Source organism: Sorghum bicolor, chromosome 1, assembly GCF_000003195.3.
Source record: "Sorghum bicolor cultivar BTx623 chromosome 1, Sorghum_bicolor_NCBIv3, whole genome shotgun sequence".
NCBI classification, from domain to species: Eukaryota; Viridiplantae; Streptophyta; class Magnoliopsida; order Poales; family Poaceae; genus Sorghum; species Sorghum bicolor.
In genome coordinates, this window is record NC_012870.2 from 79,700,127 (window position 1) to 79,722,311 (window position 22,185).

General features: G+C 42.2%; 2 protein-coding genes across 10 annotated transcripts; one reads left to right on the top strand and one right to left on the bottom strand.

Annotated features, from left to right (window-relative positions):
* LOC8078006 (kinesin-like protein KIN-14E) lies at positions 649–7,581 on the bottom strand. The gene is made up of 22 exons (XM_021456294.1): positions 7,165–7,581; positions 5,896–6,194; positions 5,632–5,803; positions 5,503–5,561; positions 5,247–5,424; positions 5,055–5,164; positions 4,877–4,976; positions 4,712–4,798; positions 4,429–4,605; positions 3,785–4,055; positions 3,541–3,702; positions 3,230–3,445; positions 3,108–3,145; positions 2,836–2,999; positions 2,612–2,737; positions 2,379–2,504; positions 2,190–2,261; positions 2,040–2,102; positions 1,895–1,957; positions 1,682–1,744; positions 1,515–1,577; positions 649–1,410 (listed from the first exon to the last, which is right to left on the bottom strand). The coding sequence occupies exons 1-22, from the start codon at positions 7,415–7,417 to the stop codon at positions 877–879; spliced, it is 3,396 nt and encodes a 1,131-aa protein (XP_021311969.1). The 5' UTR covers positions 7,418–7,581; the 3' UTR covers positions 649–876.
* On the top strand, positions 9,247–17,435 carry LOC8059490. 9 transcript variants are annotated; one of them, XM_021451080.1, is made up of 12 exons: positions 12,521–12,751; positions 12,847–12,961; positions 13,050–13,221; positions 13,331–13,480; positions 14,107–14,327; positions 14,421–14,547; positions 14,635–14,733; positions 14,817–15,079; positions 15,167–15,379; positions 15,472–15,564; positions 16,551–16,652; positions 16,737–17,435. In XM_021451080.1, the coding sequence occupies exons 4-12, from the start codon at positions 13,375–13,377 to the stop codon at positions 17,127–17,129; spliced, it is 1,617 nt and encodes a 538-aa protein (XP_021306755.1). In that variant the 5' UTR covers positions 12,521–12,751; positions 12,847–12,961; positions 13,050–13,221; positions 13,331–13,374; the 3' UTR covers positions 17,130–17,435. The 9 variants fall into 9 exon arrangements, 4 of the variants coding, with proteins under 4 accessions (XP_021306757.1, XP_021306755.1, XP_021306754.1 ...); XM_021451079.1 differs by having other exon boundaries at positions 13,050–13,480; XM_021451081.1 differs by having other exon boundaries at positions 13,050–13,480; positions 14,107–14,303.

Here is a 22,185-nt window from a genome sequence, read left to right on the forward strand (position 1 = left end):
CGTGGCGCCCGGGGTTTTTGTGGTGGAATCGGCCGAAACGGGGGCGTGCGGACTGCGGAGCACACGGTTTGCTTTGCGTTGGTTCCCGACTTTGTCTCTGCCTCTCTGTCCCTGGGCTCGGCTCGCTCACGTGGCCACGGCGCGGTGGCCGGCAGCAGCGGGGGCGGCTCGCGTCTTTGGTTGCCTACTACACTAGTTTGTCTTCACCTCGTCGCGTCCTTTTCTGCTGGCCAACGATGCATGGTCGTCCCCTCCCATAAAGTTAGGTCGAGCTGGGGTGTTAGCTGACGTCTGAGCGAGAGTGTGCCGCTGCCGGGACGGGGGCCGGGACAGGTGTGCACCGAGCCTGAAACATGTCACCACTAGGTCCGACTTCGCCTTCGCAGGCGTATGACGGACGGTACCATGGGCGTATGGCCTCCATGCGCGCGTTGCTACCGAAGCGGCCTCGCCGCATGGAGCCAAATACTGTTTTCCCCCGCATTGTTTCGTGTTCCCACCGCTCTCGCAATACCAGCGCAGAGCTTCCGTCCACGTACTCCACCAACACATGCGGACATGTCACTACTTGACTATCCCAAGTCCCAAGACTTGTTCAGTGCGTGCAGCGACAAACAGTCCAAGACCCAAGGGAATGAAAACTCAACAGCATATAGTAACACGACTTGCTCCAGAAAAAATGATACTAGTATGCAGCTAATTCTGCCGTTTTCTGTTGAATCTGCAAACACCGTAAGTACACAATCTCCGTAACAGGCTAAATAATTCACTGCAAGTACGTATGCACTAGGTGGGACTCAGCCAAAAGTTGAGCCATCTAAAACCCCCGTACAATACAAGAACAGCACGGGCACTCTACTCACTCTACGTCATCATCTACCTAACCCACCCTCTGGTCTTGTTCCCGCCTGGTTGCTGCTGCTTGGTGACTCTGGAGCTCGGAGCCGCCTTGTTCGTAGCAGCGGCAGCCGCCCTCGACGACGCCGTCGACCTTACCAAATTCTTCACCTGAGGAGGAGGTTCGGTCGACTTCCTCTTGAGCCTCGCCTCACGCTCGGCCGGCAGGCTCCTCTTCCTCGCAGTGTTCTGGCCACCTGGGGCGACGCCATTGTTCTCTTGCTGGCCGCCGCCGATGGATGCGTTCCTCGCGTCTCCTTTCCTCTTCTTCTCGTTGCCCGCTTGAGGAGCATCAGGAGGAAGTGAAGGCCTCTCAGCGTGAGGCTGCTGCTTGTTCAGGGCGTCTGAGCTCCTCAGGATGCGGTTCTCCTTCTCGCTCAATGCTTCATCCCTGGGAAACGGCAGCGGCGGCGGCAGCGGCAGCTTCACGTTTACAGGAGTCGCGACGACGGTGGACTCCACTGACATCATGTTTGTGTCCTGCTCTTTGGTCTTGCTTTCAAGATCTCTTAGCTGAAATATGGAGACGCCAAGCTCCGGGTTATGTTACTTCCCCCAACATGCTTGAATAAATGCAGTACTGAATACAATGTAGCAGCTCTGAGAAAGGAGGCTACCTTAATCTGAAGCATTGACTCGGTTCTCTGTGTTTCCAACAGCTCATGTCCTATTTCTCTTGCCTGCATTTTTTGGGGCATAAGAAGATCAACTACCTTGTCTGGAAGACTGGAAACATGCAATAAAATCAATGATAGATAGCATAACATCAATGAAGATCAACTACCTTTAGTTCCGCGACTGATCGCTGGTGTTCTTGTTCCTTTAACTTGAGCTCCAGCTCCTTGATCTAAGAAAAGAAAAGAAAAACTTCATGAAACAAACTCAAACCTGTTGACAAATCGCAATATCATTTCCCTTTTGAAATAGAAGACAGGAAATTGATCCCAGAGTTTATAACACAGTAGAATTGAAGAAATCACATCATTCAAGGAGTCACCTTTAGTTCTGCAACAGATCGTTGGTGTTCTTGTTCCTTCAGCCTGAGCTCCAGCTCTTTGATCTGACAAAACAAATAATAACAATAGTAATGATAAGACCAATTCATATACCAGATTCAAAGATAACATCTTCATAGAACTTACACTTAATTCCACAACTGATCGGTCATGTTCTTGTTCCTTCAACTTGACCTCCAACTCTTTGATCTGAGAAAAGAAAAGAAAAGAAAAAAAATCATAAAACCCAGTCCGAGCATGCTTCTAAATGCCATTGAAAATTACTTGTAAAATTACCGTTTTCTTGAGAAGTGCAACCTCAGATTCTGATTGGTGTGGCTGTCTAAGCTTGCATTCTAAGTCCACAATCTGAAAACAGATGAACATGGGAACATACAAATTTCAAGTCTCCTAATTAAGAATCTGTAAAAACACTAACTATTCATGCTCCTAGCATGCAAATAGTAGTAACTACTTTCAACGTACCTTCTGCTGAAGAGCAGTACACATTTCTTCTTTCTCTTTTAGTTTTCCAGAAAGCTGATGCTGCTGTTTCTCTGATGCAATTTGTGAATGTGCCTTGGAATCTAACTGGCCCTCAAGCTCTTTTACCTAACATATTTTTCGAAAAGGCTGTCAGGCACAAGTGAAAAACAATATAACCAAGAAACACTATAAGGACCAACTCTTCAAATATTACCCTCATCAATTATATGTACCTTTTCTTGCAAGTTTTTGCAAAGTTGCTCTTTCCCTTTGGCTTTGGTCTCCAAATTCTGTAAGTTTTCCTCTAGCTTTCTCAAAGAATCATCCTTAAGTCTGAGTTCTTGCTTAGCTCTTTCAAGCTGACATTCATTCAGCAGGAAAAATGTAAGTATATCAATAGGCCAGCTTCAAGACAATCCTGAAAGTTAACTTAGGAAGATGCACAACTAAAACCCACCATCTGTTTGGTCTTTTGAAGTTCAACAGTATCAACCTGCTTCTTTGCTGGTCCCAATTCAATACGCCGAACACGGCTGGCAAAGTTTAATGAACTCAAGGTTTCTGAAACATCATTATTGGATGGGCTAATTTGCACAAACATTAATGCTTTTGAGTCTCCTCCTATTATCAATGTCAAAACCACAAATAAAATTAATCATCTGGCCAAGTGAGGAAAAAGTTAGACATAATCATGGTAATAGTTTTCCCTGAGCAAGCAGATCATCTTACCTAGAGAATCTTGCAGCAAGTGTGTCAATTTGGAATTTCTGACCAGATAAGGCACATAAATAGTAAGTGATAGAACAAAGGAGTTAAATAGTTACATATGCAGTTATATGAATGCCACAAACCTGTAGGGTATATGGCTGTTTTTTGTAGCAAGAGCTGAAATGACATCACCCAATGCAGAAAGTGATCTGTTAATATTTTGTGCTTCCTTAAGTCGTTCGCCTTGCACATCAGTCTTGGCTAAACGCTCACTTCCAGCCAAATCTACAAGCCAAAGCTTACTACTTGTACATTCTCCAGTAAGCAGGTTCTTAGCCCTCACCATGATGCATAGCATGCTGAAGAAAAGTTATAAAGATTAAAAGAACCATTTGGACAACAAGCAATCAGCTCACGAATAAAAAAGGATACTATAATGAAAACAGTGTCCAACCAGTGGGAGCGACTGCTGTGCTCATTAACATTGTTTGAACCAACAGCCCTTGCATTGCTTCCAGTTTGCAAAACTTTCCAAACCTCATTTATGTTCTCAATTTTGGCCTCCACTAACCCAGGGACATGATTTTGCCCTTCACTGTTTGGCTTGATCTCCAGCCTAAATGCAAAAGAAGAATGTTGAGTTAACACGGGCTCCTACTGTTATAAACAAAAAAACAGGACCTGAAAATAAATTTTACTTTTTAGATGGAGACGTGGCAAGAAGGTCTCTTATCTGTTCATTGTAAACCTCAAGAACACTAACAGATAAGTCATATGTGACACTTTCTTTCCTCTCCTCTGCAATATTGAACAGTTCTTCCAGAGTTCTATAGTTAACACCTCTATTACTCTCAGTTCCTTCCATGGTAAACGTCTTTCCTGTTCCTGTCTGCCCGTAGGCAAAGATGCATACATTATAGCCATCTAACACAGATGTGACCAGTGGAGACGCATCGGCATACACTATATCTGCCCATCAATTCAAGTCGCACATTAGAAAACAGAAGTCATGTAAGATAAGTTGTTTGAACATAATAATTTAGCACTTTTGCTTTTTAGCAAAACATGCACAAGTACCCAGTTAGCAATCTTCTCCTTACAATGTTAAACTCAAATAACTGAATGTGTAGACTATTGTGTCTAACACAGTGACAGTGACAGGACAACAATTGTAAATGCTTTTTAGCTAAACATGGACAAGTACCCAGCTAGCAATCTTGTCTTTATAATGTTAAACTCAAATAACTGAATATGTAGACTATTGTTTCTAACACAGTGACAGGATTACAATTGTAAAATAAACTACAGCTTCATTCAAACATCAAAGTTATGACTAATATACCTTGATCATCCTTTGGCGTGAAGATTCTATCAAACTTAAAGGTCTTTTTAGTTGTTCCGCCATTTGCAATTACAATGTCACCATCACTGGATCCATCGAATTCCACTACACATTTCTGGCCTGATGACACCTCATCTTTGCTTAAGGGTCGGCATCGACAGAAAACCCTAATGTTTCCTGAAACAATTGAGAAGACAAATAGAATGAGAATACGAAATTCATTCTCTCAGGTAAATGTTAAGAGTAAGCACAAAGAACTGGATAAACAAAGGATAATAGATACCTTTTGTCTCCTGAACAATGTTGTGAAGTTTCTTCCTCTTGTCCATCTCTTCATAGTACTTCAATTTTAAATCTTCACACTGTGCAACTGCAATAATTAAACCATACATTGTTTATTTAACAGTTGCAAGGCTGCAGAATGAAACTTCAGAAGTTCAAATTTTACCTAGGGCCTGAACTGCTCCAATCATCTTGCTCAAATCAGGAATTGCATTCGCACAATCATGTGCTTCAAGTGACAACAATGCCTGCTCTTGTTTCATGGCCTGTGGATTAAGGAGTGAAAAAATATTCAAGTTATTCCAGAAGTTGCTATGATAACGCATGCATTAAATCAACTTTACCTTGATTTTCCTTTCCATATTAGATATAGCAGCACTCCACAATTTCTTGTCATTTTCATATTTATGAGAAACATCTCTTAGTTGGTCACTCTCTCTACCAAGAGCTTGCACTGTTGGAAAGTGGATAAAAATTGTGAGCATATGCAACCAATTAGCATGTGAAAAGGATTACTGAACTGGCATAATCCATACCAAGATTCTCCATTTCAGCACCCTTTTGGTGAAGCTCTATTTTAAGTCTGCCAAGCTCCACATTGGTAGTGTCTACAGAAGACCATGCCATAGAACACTCATTGGACTTCATAGTGCATTGGCTGGTGAGCTCCTCAATCTGCTTCTCATACTTTGAGATCAGTTTACTTGTCCTAGTCTGCATGCTCATAGAAAGACCATGCATAAGTATCATAAAATCACATATGAAGTTGCAACATCATGTGAAAGTGCTGACCTGGTCAATATCAGATGAACATCTTTTGCACAAGACATTGTCATCGGTAACTGAGTTTGCTGCCATGAGTGCAAGACCAATATTATCACTCTGAAAAAATAAGTAAATTGCAACAAATCAACTCCTTACCTGATAAAAGTGGCGCTCTGCGAATACAGATCCCACAAACCATGGGTGTTCCTCTTACTCCTTTGAAATTGATCATAACAGCACCATTCATCTCAACAGTAACCCTAATATCACGCACTTGAAGGGCCCTGTTTCCTCCAACTACAGCATACACATCGAGTTGAGACAATACCTGTGGATTCAAAGGTGATCCTTTTTATTAGCTGAACCTGAACAGAAATCATGAGACACAATTATTAAGTTTTAGTAAGTTAGCATATTTGCCTTTTCTTCTTGCACAAGGACATCAAACATGCTAATTCCTTTTGGCCCACATGTGTAAAGAATCTCAGCGAAATGCAGATCTAGAAAATAGGATCCAGGGGCAAGACCATTGAACTTGTAGCTGAAACTGCCATATCTTGCTGAGTGATAAATAAATGGACAATCGCCACCTTCAACTATGCTCTCATTTGTCTCTATCACATCCCCTCCTTCAAAGAATGAATCACCAGAAACCTTCACACAGGGATCACAGCCTTCGATTGCACCACCACCAGCATTAATGAAGAGAACACAGTCATCTGGATCATGACAGGCAACAGAGGAGAGTAAGAGGTTTCTAGAGCTACCAAAACAGAATAAACATCTGACATTGACAGTATTGGTACCAGGAGCAATATCATGTCTATATAAAAGATGATTCTGAATCAACTATATGAAGAAAATTCGTAATTTCATGCAGTTGTGCCACCCAAAATAGTAGGCCACAAAAACCAAATAAGATAGTAATATTTCGTAGTTTGCAGTCTAACGGAATAATTTATTCTGAACAGAAAAGGGCATATAGATATTTTACACAGAAAAAAGTAGCAATCCTACAGTGTAAATGGCTATATGAAAGATGTGGTTCTATGGTAACAAGCCCAGTTTTACTTACGAAAGCTTATTTTTCCTTGTCCAATAGACAATAGTGGAGCAGTACTTTAGGACTGCAAAGCATGTAATCCTAGTTTTTGTACATGACCAAAACTATTTCCCAATGAAAATCTGTTCTTCATTCACTTAGTTGGCGTTAACCAAATCAGGCAAGGACACCGATCAATCGAAAGTAGCTATGTTGACAGGTATTACAATAATAAAACGCAAAATAATTTCTAGATTCTTGATGTAAAGGGAACGCCCACCAGTTTCGTATCAGGGAATGTTTCAAGTAGATTAGGTGCACAACAATGGCACCGCTATTTAGGATTTTTCTGTTCCGTTGGAGAAGATTGATAAACTCCCTGTACAGCACAACACCCCAGGAACGTCTCTAGTTGGAGAATGACACCAGCTCACTTGACAAAACCTGTTGACCCGCTAAATCTGGATAGATCTAGGTCCTAAATCTGTCGGGGGAAGGAACCGATTTGGTGAGGCGTAGTACCTAGGGTTTCTACCCAGCGACCTCCATCAAGTCTCTCCTACAGAGGCCAACACCCGACCTCGAAGAACCCAGGGCAACGAGCTAGAACGCGAGGCGAATTAACAGGAAGGTTTTAGAAACACCACCTGAACGGCAATCAGCCAGACTGAGGCCGGACATGACGACGCGCGGCCCGGGCACGAGGATCATGGACTCCGCCACCTCCCGCGGCGAAGAGGGCGGGGCCGGGGTCGGAGCCGAGGTAGCCTCGTCGTCGCGGCCGGGGCTGGCGCAAGCCACCGCCGGGTCCCGGTGCTTCTCCCCGTCAGCGGTCCACGAGAAGTCCATGGGGTCGCCGCCGCCTCCGTCGCCGGGGAACAGCGCCTCCGTGCCTTCCATTGGGTTGGATCCGAGAGCTTGGGCGAGCTTGGATTCGGGGGGCTTGGAGGAGATGTGCGCGGCTGCTGTCTGGATATGGATTTGAGGGAGAAGCGAAATGCCTTTGGTTGCCCCGCGATTGGAATTTGAACAGCTGGTACTACTGCCGACCGTTGGGAGTCGAGCGCACCCCCGTTTTAGTCGGCTCGCACTTGCCGATCTCATCAGTGGGCTTCTGCTTCTCCTTCTTGGGCCATCGGTGCCGCAGGCCTAGCCACCGGAAGCACTTTGTGGGACAAAGCGTTGTAAGAATCTGCCGTGGTCCTAGATTTAGGACATGTGTGTCCATACAAATGCATGAACACAAAATTTTTTGTCAAAAAAAATGATGCATAAAATTAAGAGGACCAGTTCAAGAGAAATACCGTGTACATAAAATTAGGAGGATTGTAGCTTTCTCAGATATTAGATGTTTGTGTACAGATATGTGTCCTAAATTCATAAAGTTCTCATGCATGTTACTTCTATGGAAAATCACCTACTCATTTTTTTCTCTAATTCCACCACTGCTTCGAGAGTTACACGGTACGACACACGCACATTCACCCTATGAACATTTATATACAAAATCCTATCTCCATGAGCATCGTCAAAGATTAAGCCATCAAATCTCGAGATTAACGAAGTCATCATAGACGCCTCACTATCGACTACCACTAAAATCATGATGCCGTTATAGAGGAGTCAAACTTAGAACCTGAGATGCTATTAAAGCTTTTGTAATTGCTAAGCTACAGACCCTTTCGTACCAGCACTACATAGGTACCCTTTGCACTACATAGGTACCCTTTTAGAAATTCATAAAGTTTTCATACAAGTTAATTCTATGGAAAATCACCTACTCACTTCTTTCTCTAATTCCACCACTGTTTTGAGAATTACACAGTAGGACGAACGTATACTCATCCTATAAACGTACGCACACAAACCTTATAGCTATGAGCATCTTCAAAAATTAAACCATCAAATCTCGAGATTAATAAAGACACCACAGTCGTCTCGCTATGACGTGACGAACATCACCTACCACTAAAAATACAAAATCGTTAAGGGGGTGGGGAGGGTGTTCAAACTTAGAACCTAAAATGCTATTAAAACTCTTATAATCAGGCCCTTTACACCAGCACTACGTAGGTACCATCGTCAGGACGGAGCATAATTGGTAGAGTAGTGATTATGATCACATTATCATTATATACGTATCTTTATAAAAAAAATGCACTAACTCTGCCCGACTGCCCGTAACCTGGTGCGATCTCCCGAGAAGGTGCAAATCAAGACGTATATTAGTATATGCCTCTCCAGCATCATCTCATTCAAATTGAGAGGACACGACGGCGCAAGAGCAAAAGCGTGTCCATCACTAGTTTGAACACTACAAGAAATGGTGCTTTACATGACGTTTTTTGGCGACGTTTTCAAAAATCATCACAGAATTGTACTATCCGTGACGATCCAATCCAATAGTGATTCCACCATGACAGCTGGCTTAGTTTTCGTCATTGATGGACGTCATAGAGTAGTATGACAACTCATTTATAAATCCGCGACGATTGACTTAATTTGGTCATAGATACAACATCCAACATGGCAGTGACGTGGCCGCCATGTCGCTCTTAGGTGGACAGGAATATTAAAAAAATAAGAAAGGTTGGTCCCACATGTCAGTTTGGTTGTTGAGTATAAATAAGAAAGGTGAGACCCACTTACTGGAATGTGCAAAAATTCATGGCCTCCAGGAATCGATCCTGGGACCTTATTACCAAACGAACAAGCGTATACCACTAGGATAGAGTTGTGTTGTTGGTTTCCTGTATCATTAAAATAAGATAAGAAGAGTAACGCTGCCTCATCCTTATTTCGCGCCGCTACTCCGTGCTCGGCCACTCGCTCCTCCGCGCGCGCGCCACCGGACCGCTCGCCGCGCTCGGCTGCTCCGGCGACCTCTGACCTCCCCCACTTCGGCAGGCTCGCCCCTGCCCTCTTCCCCTTCACCTCCCCGTCGCAGCTCGCCCCGGCTCGCTCCTGCACCTGCGGCGCTTCCTCTTGAACTGGCTGTGGCCTGCGGCTCTCCCTCCAGTGCGGAGGAGCCGGCCACCGGCAGCGGCGACGGTGCTCCTTCTGCAGCATATAGGTGAGGAACAGCCTGTCCCGCGGCGGCTTCAAGCAAGGTGAGGAGGCTGAACACCCTAGTCCCTAGATCCACTTTGCAGTCAACTGTTGAAAAATTCTTTGGATTGTACACTAATCTGGGGTGTGGCGTTGCCTTGCCACGCCATGTTGAGGTAGCCAGTGGTATTGGGATTCACGATTTATAGAATCTCATGGGATCCATGATGTTTAGAATTTAATTTGTCCCATGACTAATTAACTTTTTATCAATGAGGAAACGAAATGAAAGAAGCTTCATAGCAATAGTGCAAGCGTAAATATGTTTGATTAGCATGTTCCGTTAGTTCAGTATACTGTCACATGAGAATAGAATTATTTGCATTATGATACTCAATGTGGTTTGCCATTGGCCATGTACAGCCCCTGTATTATTTTTTGCTGTAGGAATCTCATTTGCTAACACTATAAAAGTCGCTTCTTTGATAAGCAAGGGCTCGAAAGCATAACCAAGCAAATAGAAGATCATTTTAGATCATATTCCAACAATTAAAGCTCTAGGTACAGGAAGATAAAAAAAGCATCAGCAAAAAAACCTTTTCCTATTGATGCAACATACCTATCCTTACCTTTTTTCTAGTTCTCTTGATTGTACATTTGGTACATTTAATTTGAGATATATGTTCTGCAATTTTTGTTGTAGATGGATCGAAGTTGGGTGCATGGTGTGCTATTTACACCTCAGTATATTAGTGGTGTGAAATCTTTCATGAACTTCATCAAAGAGAGGTTTAATGAGGCTGAACAAATTCTATGCCCATGTAGCGATTGTTTAAACCATAAATATCTAGACCAAAAGGATGTGGAGAGGCACCTACTGCTCAATGGCATGTCCAGTACATATACAAGGTGGATAAAACATGGAGAGGACAATAATGTCTATGTTTTAGAGGAACCAGTGCCTGAGGATGGAAATAATAATTCTTTGGAGGAACCAGTACATGATGATCCATTGGATGAGATGTTAAGGGACCTCGTCGGCCCCGAACATGTAAATGATGATGGACATGAAGATGGAAACCCATCTAATGGAAACCCATCCAATGAAGCTGCATCACGTTTCAAACATCTAATTGAAGAAGCTAAGCGTGAACTATATCCTGGTTGCACCAATTTTTCAAGGTTGACATTTGTGATCAAGCTGCTGCATGTCAAGTCATACTGTAGGATCACTAACTCGGCATTTTCTATGTTTTTGAAGGTATTGTCAGAAGCTTTCCCACAGTTCAATACTGTTCCAAAATCATATGATGAAGCAAAGAAGATGCTTCGTGAGTTGGGACTTGGCTATGAATCAATTCATGCGTGCCCGAACAATTATGTGCTATTTTGGAAGACACACAAAAAAAGATAACTGTCCAATTTGTGAAGCATCAAGATGGAAAGATCCTGAGAATAAGAAGGTTCCTGCAAAGGTGTTGCGGCATTTCCCATTGAAACCTAGGCTACAAAGGTTGTTTGTTTCGAAGAAATCATCTGAGGAAGTTCAGTGGCATAAGTTGAAGAGGAAACCCAATGAGAAGGAGATGACCCATCCTGCCGATGGAAAGGCATGGGAAGATTTTGACAAATGTTGGCCTGATTTTGCTAAAGATGCACGGAACCTAAGACTTGGACTTGCCACGGATGGTTTCAATCCTTTTGGCAACATGAGTTCATCTTACAGCATGTGGCCTGTTTTTGTGATTCCATACAACTTACCACCTTGGTTGTGCATGCAAGAATCTAATTTCATGATGTCTTTATTGATTCTTGGCCCTCGTTCACCAGGGAAGGCCTTTGATGTTTTCTTGCAACCTCTTGTAGAAGATTTAATTGAATTATGGAAAGGTGTGGATACCTATGATGCTCTCACTGGAAAAGATTTTAACCTTCGTGCTGCTGTGTTGTGGTGTATTCATGACTATCCAGCACTGAGTACTCTATCAGGGCGTACCACTAGTGGTTACTTTACTTGTCTCTATTGTGACAAAAGTCCTCTGTCCTATGCCATAAGGAGCAAGATATGCTATATTGGGCACGACCGGTTCCTTCCACAAGGTCATCGTTTGCGCAAGGCCAGTGATTTTAAGTCTCTCCATGGTACTAGTGCAAAGCCAGGCACTTTCACCACAGAAGAGCTGCTAGAAGAATTAGAAAAAGTTAGAGATGTTAGAGTTGGACAGAAAAGGAAGCGTTCTGGGGACCGTGTGCCAATTTGGGGTAGAAGGGTTTGTTTGTGGGACTTGGAATATTGGCCATCTCTGAAGCTCAGACACAATCTTGATGTGATGCATATTGAAAAAAATGTGTGTGAAAGCTTGCTTGGTACCATTCTTGACATCAAAGGGAAGTCAAAAGACACAACTAATGCAAGGTTAGATCTTGCTGATCTGAAAATTAGGAAGGAGTTGCAATTGCAGCATAATGGAGATGGGTATGAAATGCCTAGAGCTCGATATACGTTGTCCAAGTCAAAGAAGACTCAATTTCTTAATTCCTTGAAGGATACCAAGTTTCCAGACGGGTATGCTTCAAATATACAAAGGTGCTTAACTGCTGATGCAATGAAGTGGCAAGGCCTGAAAACTCATGACTGTCACATTCTGTTGCAAAGGATTATACCTGCTGGGGTGAGAGGGTTGTTGGACGATGATATCTACCAAACAATTGCTGAGTTTGGTAAATTTTTTAGGGAATTGTGTAGCCAAAGACTGAACAAAGATTTGTTGGCTCGAATGAAGACAGAAATACCTATCATATTGTGCAAGCTTGAGAAAATCTTCCCCCTGCTTTTTTTGATGTTATGGTTCACCTTGCTATCCATTTGCCTGATGAGGCCATCCTTCGAGGACCTGTGCAATTTGGTTGGATGTACCCAGTTGAGCGCCGCTTGTATACTCTGAAAAAGTTTGTTAGGAACAAGGCACGTCCTGAAGGCTCAATTGCAGAGGCTTATGTGGCAGATGAAGCCCTCACATTCTGCTCTAGATATATGGAAGATGTGGAGACAAGGTTTAATCGTCTTCCAAGAAATGTTGGATTTTCAGATCAGTCAGCATATACCGTTGATGTTTTTGGGCATGGTGTTAATCTTATAGGTGCATATGATTATTCGTACTCTGAGGAAATTGAGCAGTTGGCTTGGTATGTTCTCAATAATTGTGATCAGGCCGAGAAATACATAATGTATGTCCTAAAATTTCTATCTATGTATTGAACATTCATTTGTTTTTTTTCAGCTGATTTTTTTTGAGTTACAGTAAGTTTCAAGATGACTTAGCAACATCTGGGGTGGCTGCAACAGATCTTGAAAGGAGGACGCAGAATGGTTTTGTGAATTGGTTTAGGAATCATGTTAGTCTCTGAATGGTATCTTATTATTTCTGTCATGTTTTAGTTAATTTTAATTAGGTACTGAGACATTTCCCTTTTCCCTTTTCAGATATGGAGGTTGAGTGAAACAGAGGTGGTTGATGATGATTTGTTTGCCTTAGCTAGTGGCCCTGACATTAGAGTAAGATCATACTCCACATGTGTTGTCAATGGTGTTCGGTTCAACACTGCTGAGCGTGACAAGAACAAGACAACACAAAACTCCGGGTTGACCTGTACAGGTGTATATAAAAATAGGATAATTGATTATTATGGTACACTTAAAGAGATTATTGAGATACTGTACTCCACCAAGGGTGATGGTACAAAACGATCAGCTGTTGTTTTCAGATGTGACTGGTACAAATTGGATGGTAAGCATACCTCATTAAAGGATGATGGTTTCTACAAGAGTATCAATATTAGCAACTTGTGGTGCAAGAAGGATTCTTTTATTTTGGCAAATCAAGCGACACAAGTATTCTATATGCCGGATAATAGGTATGGAAAGAATTGGCGGATTGTCCAAATGTTCAAGCATCGTCATTTGTACAATGTTTCAAACGTAGTTTTCGATGACAAGATGATTTCAAATGAAAAAATTATCAACTACAAAGTTTCAAAACTTTTTAAGATCTACAACTTTCATTTTGACGGTTTTTTCAAACGAGGTTTTTTCATTTTGACGGTTTTTTCAAACGAGGTCATCTGTGAAGGCAATAGTGTGTGGTACAGCCTACGGGACACAGGCAAAAAAAAGCCAAGCGTTCCAGTATATTCAATCCGTTCTCTATATTGCATCTGTGAAGGCAAAAGATATAATCACTTACTTAATTGATTAGCTGTTGGATAAGCTATTTTATAAATGTGTCTGAACTGCTCCTTTTTATTGTGCTTCGAATATGTATGAGATGCTACTTTTCAGAAAACAAAGTAATGAGCGTTTGAACATTGGCCTTGTTGTTGCTGCTTCTTTTTTGTTCCTTGCTGGGTTCAGATAGAGTCTATAGTTATTTACAGTTAACTTTTTTTTGATAATAGAGGCTAGTTGTACAGATTGTTGATATGAGAAAATTGTGCATGATGTTAGTGTGATGAAGTTCTTTTTTTGTTATTTGTCAATGCAGTTGCTGAGGTGACTGAGTACGAAGTTGAAAGGATGAATAATTGTCTGGAGAACTATGAAAAGATGCGAGAGCTAGGACTGGATGTAAGCAATGCCCCTTTTGCAGGCTTTGGAGAGGATGAGCATAATAGTGATGACCATCCAAATGTTGATAACCTGGAACCTGAGAAGGATGACTCTTTGCAGGAGTTGGACAATGTAATTTCTAGATTAATAGCTAAGGTGCTACTTATTCCATACTGCCTTGTCTAAATTTGTGCTTTGCTTCTTAATTGCATCTAATATTTTATCTCCCTTTGTTCTTTGTGGAATAAGTCTTCAAAGAAGGTTACCAAGACAGGTGGTCAGAAGGTGCAGCCTCAGAATCAAGCTGGTACACTCACAAGGTCAAATGCAAAGAAGGCTAGTGCAACTGAAATCTCCAACCAGACTACAGAGGAAGGTTAACCTTGAGTTTCATGAATAAAATTGCACTCAAGTTAAGCAAACAACATTCCATTTGTTCTACTAACTATATCATGCACTGTAGGTGATGCAGCTGAGCAAAATGCCTGCCAGACTGAAGAAGACAATATACAGACTGTGTTGAACCAGGATGGATCCATTGAAAATGGCATGGACTCTGCAGGTGTGTTTTTGTGATCTTTGCACAATGTAAACCTTCCTATACCCAACATAAGACACTAGTGTACTGAAAGATATCATTTGCAGATGACCTTTTTGATGAGGAGGTTAGGATTAGGGGACCTAACATTGGGAAAAAGCTGGATAAGATGACTCGCTCTAAAAGAGGCAAACTTCCTTTGGTTATTGAACCAGGGAAGAAAAGGCCAAGCTCAGTGATGATTGCTGCTAAGTTTGCAAGTGAATGCAACATTGCAGTCAGGGGAGGGGTGCCCATATTTCCAAAGTGGAAGGATTACAAGGAAAAAAGTTCGAGACCTATGATCAAAGCATACATCAATAGTGTTTGTGTAAGTGTTCAAACTTGCCTTTATACTGTCTATTTTCAAATATTACATTGTCTATTCAATATCAAGTACTAACAATGTTAACTGTAGTCCAAGTTTGAAGCGGATAAAGAGTCAGTACATGTGAAAAGAGCATGTGTGGCTATGCTGAAGCAAGCTATTTGCCAGCAGCGCCATAAGCTAAAGATGAAGCATTTTGATCCTTTTCCACTGCATAAGGTGCCCAAGAAATCTCCTGTGCCGTCGATGGATGATGCCCAATGGGATACGCTTGTTGAATACTGGAAAAGTGAGAAAAGAATGGTAAGTTCATGCCACTGAGCAAAATCTGATGTTGATCCCATAATCTGATGTTGATCCCTTATGTGCCTAACATTGCAACTTTGTTTGTGTAGCTGACTTGTGAGAAGAACAAAACCAACAGAAGTAAAGTGCAGTTTCATCAAAAAACTGGTTCTCGCAGCTATGAAATGGAGCTTATAAATTTGGTGAGGACAAATAACTAGCACTTGGCTTAGTAGTGCTTGATTGGTCTATGTTACAAATTGGTTCTTGCGGCTTATGTAGCAGCCTTATCGTTGCGGTTCCTGTGTATGTACGTAGTGCTAGATGCCACATATTTTATTTCCCCCTTAGCTATTTGTCCTTTATAATCATGCTCATTCTGCTGCAAAACATTAGAATTTTCTTTGGGTAGCTGAACACGTGTCTTACTAGAAAAAACAGGGCTTTAAGCATGTAGTCACTACTAGCTGAAACCTTCAATATAGTTGGAATTCAAATAATCACGTGTCTACTAGTTGTTGCGTAGAGAAAGAGAACAAAAAAAGTATTTTACACTACTAGCTTGAGCCTGTACAAGGACCAACACTAACTTAAGTATTTTACTCCTGAATCGCAGACCTGCAATAAACAAAAATTAGCAGCAATTTCAGTTATATATACAGGAGTAGCATCTGCTACAGTAGCTGTTGTCGATAAAGTGGCTGATGCTTCCTAATAAAATCTCAATTGTGCAGTCAATTAGTTTGGGATCAGTAAAGCAAACGTTCAGACAACGTATTTGAGGTTCTTGAGATGGGAGCAGGCCTGTAGGTGCTGGGCAGGGTCGTCGTAGACCTAGTTGGTATGCAGCAGCGCGGACGAGAGTGCAGTAGGGATTCCAGAAGGGGCCTGCTTCCTGCTGCACCTCATAGGAGGCGGTGGTGCCACCTTTTCAGCGACGGGAGGGAGGATGTAGAAACAATTGGTCATAACATGAACTGTGGCTATTTTGTCAGTACATAGCTGTTCTCTTACATCAGATTGTTTTTGCCATTCGGATCTCATCTATGTAACTACCAATTGCCCTTGGTACAAAGAACAAAACATTCATGCACCTTTTGCAAAGCTAACATATGATTTTTCGTATTCTGCATGACACTACAGTAGCACTAAGCTTTTCATATTTTTTCCCTTTTTAATTCATTGTCAGGCAAGCAAGTATCAAGATGAACCACCAAATGCATTTGATAGATTTAAAGACTTGCACTACAGCAAAAAGAAGGGGTTTACTCCTACAGTTCAATCTGCTATTGTAAGTAAAATCAAAATAAGTGTATAATCAAATGATACATTGGATTGAAATGATTATTTATCTATGTATCCCATCTATTGCCAGGTTGAAATGGAGGACAAGATAAATGCTCCTGTACAGGATGGTGAGGAACCTAAGGATGTGGCTGATATTGTCCATGAGGTTCTTGCTCAGAAGACTAAGAAGAACAAGTTTCTGGTAAATGTGGGATTGAAAAGGTCATCAGCTACTGAGGACTACGCCGAAAGTCAGCATGAGTTGCAAGCTGAACTGCTGCAGGAGAAGCAGACCACAAGTGAGCTTAAGGAGGTTGTGAAGGCTCAGCAAATGCAGATGGATGAAATGATGAAGAAGTTCCAGAAAGGTGAAATAGCAAGGGCTAAACAGGATGAGGAGTACAAGAAAAAGCAAGATGAGACAAATGCACTGATTAGGGGTCTCATGTCCATGATCCCAGCAAGTCAACCAACAAGGTAAAGTTGTGTTTGGCTTACCAGCTGCAGCACCGTGGTTTGTCTTTTGAGGGTCCATGGCAACTGGTACTTTTGGTTACTTGACTGGTACTGTTGGTGTGTGAACCTATGCCATGTCGACATGTGTGGTGTGAATTTTTGCAATCTGTTGGCCTATGTGGTGCCTAAACTTTTGGCAATTAATTCTGCAGCTAGTTGACCTCAAATCTGTTTAAATGTAATTGATCTATGATGATGATCGGTGACTTGTATTGGCAATGGGACCACTATCCATATATAAATATATTTATATGTCATTGCTATATTTTCATTGTATCTGTGATGATCAGCAGCTGTGATGATGACCATTTTGATGCGGTGTTGATTTAAAATTTAAATTCGAATATTTTTGGCAAAAAATTAAATTCGAATTTAAATATTTCTGGGAAAAAAAATAAAATTTGAATTTGAATGTTTCTGGAAAAAAATTAAATTCGAATTTTAATATTTTTTGGTAAAAAATAAATCTGAATAGTGGGCCAAATCTTCATTCCATATGGGCTAGCCTAGTAGTATGGCCTCATTAAAAAAAAGAGAAATCAGAAAACATGGGCATAGTGGGCCATAATATGATATGAAGAACAAATGGGCCTCCTCCATAATGGGCTGGTGTAGCCTAGTGCTGACGTGGCAAGGTAGCTGCCACGTCAATTCCGTCATCACCAAATGACGTGGCAAACGATGACGTGGAACAAATCCATGACGTTTAAGTTCATCACTGTAGGCTTTGGCTATTGTTGCTGATCATGTATTCCATGACGGAATGAAGTAGCAATCGGTGACGGCTCTAGTTAGTCCAACAAATTTATGACGTGAGATACATGACATATTTTTTCGATCGTCACGGCAAGTTACTCGTGATGTATTTTTAACTGTTTATGACCAAAGTGATCGTCATGTAAAGCACCATTCCTTGTAGTGGAATGATCGATTTCATCGTATCCACGTCATTGTGGTTGGATCTTGGCCTCTTGGCGGTTTGAGCGTACCCAACCCTATATTTGTCATTGTCAAAAAAAAAGGAAAAAAGTGCACCAATCACGATGAAAAAAATCTTAATTGTCGATCGGATAAGACGCAGCTATCCTAAACTCCTAATCCTACATCCTGTCTCTAGTCGTATAGGGGGAATAAAGCAGCAGTCTATCTATAAACCACTCTTGTCACCATTATTATCATACCTAACTTGATCTCTAATCTCTAGAAAGTGAGAGAGAGATTGTAGCATTGAGATTGTTCTAAGAGTATAGTTGGCCATGCAGCCCGTGGCCCGTTGGCCCGGCCCGCGGCCCGACATTTTGGCCCGGCCCGGGCACGGCACGGCCCGACAACTACTGGGCACGGCACGGCACGGCCCGAGGGACCGGGCACGGCACGGCACGGCCCGAGGGACCGGGCCGTGCCTGGGCCGCCACCGTGGCCCGTGGCACGGCTCAGGCACGGCCCGACGGCCCGGTGCTTAATGGCCCAGTAAAAAATATAGTTTTTTAAATCTAAAAAAGAGAAAATGTAGGTCTGTTAGTCCATCCATCCATCCTGATTGGCCTAATTCTAAACAAAATTGGCCTATTAAGAAATGTAGCCTGCTAATTCTAAAAAAAAAAGAAAATATAGGCTTGCTACTAACCTGGCACGACCTTGGCCCGGTGGCCCGCCGTGCCTTCGGGCCGCCCCGACGGCCCGTGGGCCGTGCCTTGGGCCATACCCCCGGCACGAGGCACGGTGATGGCACGGCCCGGTCGGCACGACGGCACGGCGCGGCCCGAGGTAGGCACGGCACGGCACGGCACGGCACGCCGCGCCGCCGGGCCGGGCCGGCACGGCCCGATGGCCATGTATATCTAAGAGACTATGGTCCCGATGGATAGTTTTTACAGAATAATTTTTTTTGTCTAAACATATTCATTCTCTCTTCATTCTCAACCAATCACATCACTTCATGTCTTAGCTCTCGTGTAGACATAGTTTTTATCTTAGACATGATTTCTATGATTTTTACTCTTTCTTCAATAATTGTTTTGCCACATCAGCAAAACACTCAGATGACAGTATAATTAATATTCATAGAAACTATGATGGTTTCTATATTGGGAGTGCCCTTATCCTAGCTCATATTAATGGAAAAACACGACACCTAGTCCAGTTTATATGACGCAAAGATTATACTTTAATCATTCATCATTTTATATAATATTTATTTATGATTATAATCTTATAATTATTGGATAGTACAGTCGATTATAAATTTGTTAATGCAAGTTTTGAGGCCTAAACTTGTACTCCATCCGTCTCTAAATAACTGTCATTTACATTTTTCGAGAAACAACTTTAATTACATATATATTAAAAAATATTAATATTTATGATATATAATTAGTATATTAGAAAGATCTTTAAATCTAGTTTTTTTAATAAATTTATTTAAAAATATAAATATTATACATATTTTCTACAAATCGAGTCAAACTTATAGCACGTACACCAAAGGCAATAATTAAATAGACGGAGGAAGTATATAATTTAACTGATTTTTTTGGTGAAACTCTGCAAAACTTAACTTCTCCCTCTTGTCATCTCTGAACGGAATACTCCTCTCGTGTACCTTAGTAGAAATGTAAAAAATACAAATCTCTATGCGTGCTTTCGGAAAAAGATGGTCAAGTAATGTACCGTCAATTATGTGCCATACTGAGTACTATCTAGCTATACACGATGTGCAGAGGAGGCGTTCAACACCATGACGAATTGCAATGGTCCATTTCTTAACCCAGTTTAATTAGTACAGAAAAGCAAAGCTTTTTTCTCGAATACGCAAGAAAATTGTGTATCATTGCATTAAGAAGGAAATAGTTTGAGTACAAAAAGATCGGCTTAGCCGGGGGATCTTGAGGCTACATTTTAAAGTAACTCCAAAATTTAAGGACATTCCGCTTCTGCATACTCCCTCCGTCTCAAAAAAAGTGTCGTTTTAGAATTTCAGACATCTTGTTTGATCATCCGTCTTATTCAAAAATTTTACATAAATATTATATATTTTGTTAAGACCTATTTTATCAATAAAGATACTTTACTAATGATTTATTTATTTTATAATTTACATAAATTTTTTAAATAAGACGAATGGTCAAACACGATTTCTAAAAGTCAAAAACGTCACTCTTTTTGGGACGGAAGGAGTATGTGACATGACGTATAAACTCCAAAATGTAGGATAAGTTGGATCGTGTGCCACGCATGTCAGCAGGATGTGCCCATCGAGTTCTAGAAATCTGAGAAACCAAACCAGGGAATATATATCTGGATGTGCACAGGCCGGCTACAGACAATGCGGTTGCTATCGTGCTTCGCACATCGTGTGGTTTTTGATGCAGATGGCAAACTCCTCTTTTTCCTCTGGTAAAAGAGATAGTACCTTGCCATTTTCTACACAAGTCACTGTCCAAGCGTGATACAATACTCCCATCGCCGTAATCCAATCCAATTAACGCCAATAAAAAAAAAGGGGGGGGGGGGGGGGGGGGGAAGAGAGGCTTGATTGCCACAAGCGCAGTACGAACGAGAGAGTACGTACAATATATTACCTTTCCATGTCCATCAACACTGCCGTGGCATTGACTCATCGACAACAAATAAACAGAGTTAGTTTCTCATGAGCCCACAGAAACGGTTACCACGTACTGACGTACGGTGAACAAATGCTACCCCAGAATCTCAACTGGTGGAAGATGAACATGCATGCATTTTTTAAGCAATGTGAAGAGGATAAACATGCATATATATAAGAGATAAACATGCATGATACTCCTGTCCCAGAAATGATATAAGTACCAAATCACTGTTTTTGAGCAAGTTTTATACAGAAAAAAGATATTGCATCCGTTAAAGTTTATCGTCCGCGTTTGGACACATGGATAAACGAAAAATGCTACACTACCGGTTAAACTTTAACAACCTCAACTAAACACCTCCTCAATATAGTATTGCCAATTAATTTTGTTTGAATATATTTTAGAGTACACATAGAATTATATTATCTGGGGCCTCAGCAGAGATTAACCACGCATGCAGCATGCTATCCACCCATCCTACTGAGGCACTGACGTGTGACGAGTCCATGATGAGTGTTGATGAGACATGAGAGGGACAGCCCACACTTCACGAAACGACGAGAGGCAAAAAGGACGGTTGGCGCACTCGACGGCCGGCGGCGGCGGCCTGAATCTGGAGCCTGCCCGTCGGCCTGCCAGTGGAAGCTAGCGGACAATCACGGCATGGCATGCATGGGGATCTGAGCCTGCCTTTTCCCGATCTCAGCTCCGATCTCTGACGAAACCGCAATAGGCCGTCGATCGACAGGTAAAAAAATAATGCAGGCCCGCTGTACGTGCGCGCGCCACCAACCCCACCGCCGCCGCCGCCGCCGCCGCCCGGCCGCCGACGGGAGCAGAGCAGAGAGAGGAATGATGATTGGAATACCCCGACGAGAGCCTATTGGCGTCCATGTTACACCCACGTTCTTCCATGGCTGCCTCTGATTACCCCTGTCAGATCAGAATAACATGGAAAACAATGGCGGGTTGGGAAGGGAACGAACTACACCGCGTCATGCTCATGCTGGTGTGATTGCGAAACAGCCACCCAGCGGCCAGCGCCGCAAGATGCTGCTATATTCTACTCCTAGGATGCTTGATGCAGGTAACTAGGGGCAGCCTGGCTTCAGGCTTCGCATCGTATTATATTGCCCCTCCCGTCCGTGTCAATGCCATGGCTTTTCTTTAGTGCCAGATGAGCGCAACTTGGTAGTATAGTAGACCATCCACTCGATTGCGATTGCGACTGCGATTGTTGTGTGAGGGTCCTGCATTTTTTTTCATCATCTTCATCCTCGTCCTGATCATTGATCTCATTCATCCCGTATCTTTTTGTTTTGAGGGATCCATTGCGTATCTATTGTTAGTCATCAGGTGAATGGGTTGAATCCAGGTGAAAAAAAAAAGTCAGAGGCTTGTGCACAAGAAATA

Bases quoted from the DNA above. Each gene is read 5' to 3' on its own strand.
- LOC8059490 (XM_021451079.1), top strand. From the start codon at position 13,375: ATGATGGTTTCTACAAGAGTATCAATATTAGCAACTTGTGGTGCAAGA. The intron at 14,328-14,420 runs GTGCTACTTATT...TTGTGGAATAAG, and splicing joins TTTCTAGATTAATAGCTAAG to TCTTCAAAGAAGGTTACCAA. The intron at 14,734-14,816 runs GTGTGTTTTTGT...TATCATTTGCAG, and splicing joins AAATGGCATGGACTCTGCAG to ATGACCTTTTTGATGAGGAG.
- LOC8078006 (XM_021456294.1), bottom strand. From the start codon at position 7,417: ATGGAAGGCACGGAGGCGCTGTTCCCCGGCGACGGAGGCGGCGGCGAC. The intron at 2,103-2,189 runs GTAATTTTACAA...TTCTTTTCTCAG, and splicing joins TTGCACTTCTCAAGAAAACG to ATCAAAGAGTTGGAGGTCAA. The intron at 1,958-2,039 runs GTAAGTTCTATG...TTGTTTTGTCAG, and splicing joins GATCAGTTGTGGAATTAAGT to ATCAAAGAGCTGGAGCTCAG.